This window comes from Oxyura jamaicensis, chromosome 7 (assembly GCF_011077185.1).
Source record: "Oxyura jamaicensis isolate SHBP4307 breed ruddy duck chromosome 7, BPBGC_Ojam_1.0, whole genome shotgun sequence".
In the NCBI taxonomy this organism is placed as follows: Eukaryota; Metazoa; Chordata; class Aves; order Anseriformes; family Anatidae; genus Oxyura; species Oxyura jamaicensis.
This window is the reverse complement of record NC_048899.1, coordinates 18,790,005-18,795,695: the sequence shown is the minus strand read 5'-3', so window position 1 is coordinate 18,795,695 and position 5,691 is coordinate 18,790,005. Positions and strand designations below refer to the sequence as shown.

Below are 5,691 nucleotides of genomic sequence, written 5' to 3'. Positions count from 1 at the left end.
TCCCTGCCAACTCCACATGAGCTGTTTTTCCTTGGTAGGCTGATTTAGAGACAGGGTTGTTGGGAGCGCTGCTGCTGGCTCCGCCGGCGCAGGGACTTTTGCATCCAGCGCCGAAGCCCTCTGGCAATCCCTGCGAGCCTCCGCGAGCCTCCAGCCTCCGGGAGCTTCAGAAATATTTTCTTCTCATGGAGATGGGAAAGGCTCCTTCAGGAGCACGGTGGGTAAGGACAGATGCTTTTCAGTTTCTTGGTTTCAATGCTTTTAAATAAATGAATGTGGCTCTTCTGCAAGGAGCTGGGGATAGACCACGGGGGCCCTGGTGGGTTTGGCACGTGCTCCCCTGCCACCAGGGTGACATCAGCCCATGCACAAAGTGCTGCTCGCATCTTTATTTAGGGTGATTTACCCCGGTTCTGGGCAGCCTGCAGTGCTCCCACCCCAAGGGGGCACGGTGCTGGGCTCAGCCCAATTTGGGGGCTTGACACAAGGCCATGCCTCTACCCCCAGCACACCCTGGCTGGGGACAAGACCCAGTCGCAGGGTTCTTGTAATGGTCTATTGTTTAAGTTGCCATTGGAATTAAAAAAAAAAAAAAAAAAAAAAAGGAAAAAATGGAGAAAAGACATTTCTCAGCAAAACCCCCCAAATACTGTAATACAAAGTGAAACTGACTGTTCTATTAACTCCCATCCTGCATCAGCAATTTTCTAAAGTGTGGAAATGTTATAATTGACTTTTCTGCTAGTAGCAAAATGTCATTTTTTCTTAATACTTCCTAAGTCAGTAATGCATTTCAAAAGCTTCTGATGCCACTACCACAACAGGACTTACAAATTAGCACATTTTTAGCTTTTCATTAAACACAATACAAAAAGTCTCATCATATTAGGGTTTCTCTCCTCATTATAGAAAGTACTGTGACTTTGGAACTTCTCGCAGCAAATTATAATGCACTCAGCCTGGGCCCATTGTAAATCAGGACTTCAAAAAAGGTGGCACGTAGTTGGTCCTCTTTAAGCACTGAAAATATCGGAGTCTATTTGAAAACGCCTTGTGTAGTCTCTCACTAGCCTTGCAAATCATCACAGCACCAGGTAGGGCTTCCTTTTATTTTTCCTCATGGCATCAAGCCATTTCTATTCTGGCCAGAAAAAGAGGATTATTTCTTGCTGCGATTTAAAAAAAAAAAAAAAAAAAAAAAAAAAAACAAAAAACAAAACAAAGATAACAAGCTGCATAAGATCCCCGGATCATTTAGGATTTAGGGCTCTTTGCACACTCCCGGTGTCCATGGGGCTGTGCTCTTCAAAGCAGGGGGCTTCCTCCAGCTGGATGCCCTGGCTGCGGTACCGAACACAGACTTCACACCCCCAGGTTTTCCCAGTAATAAGTGAACAAGTATTTATTTGGTGGGTAAAGGGTAAAATCCAGAGCACGGCATTGGTGCTCCTACACATGGTGCGCAGACTTGGCGTGACCGCGATACCATTGCTCATGGGACAGGGGAACTATTTTTATTTTTATTAATCTTTTGACACCTGGAACTGCTGAGCCACCCAGAGATGACAGTGGGCAGCTGGAGAGCTGCAACGAGCACCCTTGTGGTGTTCCCCTGTGAGCTCCCATGCTTGCCTTCACCACACCAGCTCGTTGTCTGGTTTCCCATAGCTGGGACATGTTTCCTTAAAAATATTAACACTTCAAATTGTGTAAAAGCTGCATTAACAAGAGAACCAAATGCACCCAGGCACCAGGGGGGAACAGAGGCATGAGCCAAGGCTGTTTGTCCCCCGGGGGGCAGCAGCAAGGTAAGGGACATTCGCCAATGCCAGCGGGCAAAGAGCTTGGGTTGCCCCTGGCCCCTTCAGCTGCCTCCAGCAGTATTTTCATCCATGTCTGAGGCCACAAACCCTTACAGAAGAGAACCAGGGGTGCCGTTGTTCAGCCCCACACTCGTCCTCATTTGCCCCAGCTCCTGGAGTCCCAATTCATCCTGGAAAGCGAGGAGCAGCCACCGAGCCTGCCCACCCGAGGGCTATTTAATGGAGCGGGACACGAGCTTTCTAAGTAAAATTTAATTGCGATTCACACTCCAGGAAGAAAAAGGATGGAGGGTAAGGAGAAAGGAATGAAAGGAGACGAAGAACACCAAGAGTGATGAAATGAAGAGTACGATCCGATCTCGGATCCATTCAGGCTGCTGCGATCGGCCAAGCCCCGGGTTTAAGGGCTGGGCATGGGTTTAAGGGCTGGGCATGATCCTGCCCTCGCCTGATGAGCAATTGGAGCAGCGACTAGACAGAAGGGATTAACAAGTGATAGACAGCAAGCGAGCCCTTTGAAGCCAACATCCCTGCTCTCTGCACAAAGCTGGGGTAACTTGTCCAAGTCCTTGATCTAATTCACAGTGCCCTCAGACATCTCCAGCGAGGATCCAGGGGGGTGATGCTTTTTGAGGTTTTTTTGAGGTTAGCCCCATCCAGGAGATGCAGCGCACCCCACACGATGAAGAAACGCCAAGCCGGGATGTCTCCACACCAGCACTTTGCTGACAGCTTGCGCTGATGGATGGCCCAGGTGCCGCGGCCAGCCCCACAAACCTGCTGCCTCATCCCGATGCTCCAGCAACCCGTAATTTTCCGAGGTGGTGTTTTCTGCCCATAGCCGGTGAGCAAGGGGCAGGGACCAGCCAGCAAACCAGATGGCCCTCTCGTTAAAACACAGCTGTGCCAAGGAGAGGTCGTATCCGTAATGAATCGGGACGAGTCTCCACTAATTAATGCTGTCAAGTGAAGTTCAGATGTGTCCACTGGTCAGGAATAAATCAATCCCCCAGAAATGCATACGTCCAGAAAGGGATAGTTGAGTTTGTTCCTGTGTCCCAGAGGGCAAGTAATTATCCCCTTAACTTTCTCGTTAGGGCGCACTCGGGAAACACACTTTCAGATCTGTAAATACCTTCGCTACACAAATGCTTTACGCCTTCAGGTGGCAAAAGCTGCTCCAGCCTGGGAGCAAAACCACACGCGGAAGGCCTGCAGCTGCACCTGCCCAGGGCTCTGTCTCCAAAATGCCTCATGCAAGGACATGCAGCCTGCTCCTTGGTGAAGCAAAATGCAGCAAGATGTGGCCAAAACCCCTTCCCTCGCTGCCAGCTCACCTCACAGCCCTCCACCCACAGCTTCACCCAGCACAGACGCTGGTGCCTCGCTCTTGGCAGAGCCGCACGGCAGTGGGGGGGACCCACAACCTTTCCTGTGCTCCAGCCGTCCCCCCCGAGGTGATCCCACAAATAACCCGGCCTGGCTAGCACGAGACCTCGCTGCTGCCGGGAAGGGGGACGAGACTGCCGTGTGCCTGCTAATTAGCAAATGCCATTACCCGCCTCGGTGCCGGGGCCGTGCGACGGAAGGTCAGTTTGATGTCGTTTGCCGTGCTAGCACTCGGCGTGACATTTCACGGCCGCATTGCTGAGGGGTTAAATAATTGGTAGCGCTCCCCTGGCCACCCCCCAACCACCACCAGCCCGTGGAAATGTGATTCCCTTTAAAACAGGATGCACACCGGGATTGGATTCGCACGTGGTGATTAACACAGCCGCATTTCTTCAGCAGGGAGGGCAGCCTGGGGGACAGGGGAAGCCAGCACTTGGTATTTTTAGTATTTTTAGTGCAGCTAATGGCTGCAGGTTTTTCGTCCTGTCTACAAGTTAATTGATAACCTTAAAACAAATAAATAAGGCTGCAATGTTATGTGGTTAGAACTGGAAAGGTTTTTTATTGGTATTGAATAGAGTTATTTGCATTTGAGATAGCGGGGCTGCTATAGCGCAGAATACCTGACCATGTTATATAGAGCTCTTAAAGGAGAATGCTTCGGCGCTATTTAAATATTATCTCATTTCCGATAACCCCTGGACAAAATCGATGCAGCCTCCTGGAGGGCACATCTTTCCCCGGGATGCTGTTTTTGCAGCAAAGCTGCACCCCCTGCCCCGGGGGGGGCTTGGTCCCCCTGCCTGTGGCACGGTGGTGTCAGGGGGACGCCGGAGCGGCGCTGTCACATGGGGGCGAGGAGCGCAGGGGATATGAAGGTGGTGACATCTGCCTGGCAGGCTGTGCCCGCGGCGGGCAGCAGCGGGCCCCGTGGGACGAGCGGAGGATGCCAGCACCCGGGGCAGGCTGGCCGGGAGCAGGGCAGGCAGGCAGGCAGCGGGCAGAGCTGCCCTCACGCCACCAGCCCCACAAGGTAGGCTGGGATGGCACCTGGGGCAGACTTTGACCCATTACAGGGAGCTTGGAAGCTTTCTTTTTCCCCCCGACAGATGGTTTTCCTGTTTTTTAAGGGGTGGTTGGGAGGGGGCGAGCTTTAAATCCATTGTGGGCTTCAGTCTGTGGCTGGTGGAGGCAGAGCCGTGTCGGGGGCTGCTTTGCACACACACGCTTGAAATTTTGTTGGAAAGGGTAAAAAAAAAAAAAATACATAATGCCATTTTCCGCTCCCGGAGGGCAGCTTTAAATCACAGCAGGAATGCCAGGAACAGGCAGGGCTCTCGGCACATGCACATCCGGACCCTGTCGATTTTTAAGGCAGCCAGCTCCCGGTTCTTGAACCTTCAGGGTCGGCAGAACAAGTTATCAGGGTCTGAAGTCTCCGCAGTGTTACGACTAAGTTGTTATGCGGCAGCTTAGGGTGATAACTTGGGAAACAAGCTCTCACTTCAGTCATTTTGGTTTTGCATATTGTGCTCCTTCATGTGACAGGAATGAGCTTTCCTCGTAATGCGAAGCCGGCGCAGACAATTTAAGTCATTATTAATAGATACACTTGATCTGAGGAAGTAAAATGCTTAATGTTTTGTTAAATGAGGTGTACTCTGCAAACATTCGTATTCGGGAAGAAGGTTAAGATACTACCCCGCATTAGAGATTAATGATTGCAAGGCTACTGCTAATGGAGTGAGCATCCTTGGGCTCCCCACCGCTGGGGGCCCGATTCTGGCTGGGGCCATCCCCGCTGCATCGAGCCACCCCCCTACTCATAAGGTGATCCCAGGTGTCCTGGCTGCCCAATTCTCTCTCCCCAGCTGTTTTTAACCCCCCTGCCAGAAATGATGTTGAATCTGTCATCACCGTGACCCAAGGCGTGAGTGCAAATAGATGCTTGCCAGGAGGGGTCGAGGAGGTTTCAACACACTCCTGATGGCAGCGTACTATCTCGTGCACACCCCGTGCAAAATTAGCCCACGTCCAAGAAGGTCCGGGCTAAATATAATATAGACTACACTAAAAATAGTATTTAATGTAGTGCTAAATATAGCAGGCTGGGGAAGGCGATGCCCTCGGGAGGGCAGTGAGAGCGGGGGCACGTGAAACCGGGCTTCCTCCATGGCACTGCCAAAATATGACGGCGTGGCTGCTAACGGGTGGAGGGGAGAGGCGAGGGGCAAACCTCCTCCTGCTGCAGCCGAGGGACCCCAGGGCATAGCAATGGGTCCTTCTTCAGACCGAAACCATGCTGCTGGTCAGTCAGTGCCTGAAGGGTGAGTGGAGTGAAAAAGAAAAGGTAGAAGAATAGCAACACGTGCCCAAAGGAATAAAAAAAATAAAAATAAAATAAAATAAAATAAAATAAAATAAAATAAAATAAAATAAAATAAAATAAAATAAAATAAAATAAAATAAAATAAAA

The 5,691-nt window shown here is 50.7% G+C and overlaps 1 protein-coding gene across 4 annotated transcripts in view; it reads left to right on the top strand.

The window, feature by feature from the left end:
- The window catches only part of ASB18 (ankyrin repeat and SOCS box containing 18), a 17,273-nt gene continuing 11,582 nt past the window's right edge, over window positions 1-5,691 (top strand). Inside the window, exon 1 of one of the 4 annotated variants that reach the window (XM_035331745.1) lies at window positions 1-221. In XM_035331745.1, the coding sequence (XP_035187636.1) occupies window positions 186-221 (36 nt within the window). In that variant the 5' untranslated portion in view covers window positions 1-185. Of the gene's footprint in view, window positions 222-1,746; window positions 2,376-4,044; window positions 4,249-5,691 lie in introns of those variants that run through there. The other 3 variants (XM_035331747.1, XM_035331746.1, XM_035331744.1) reach the window with 3 other exon arrangements.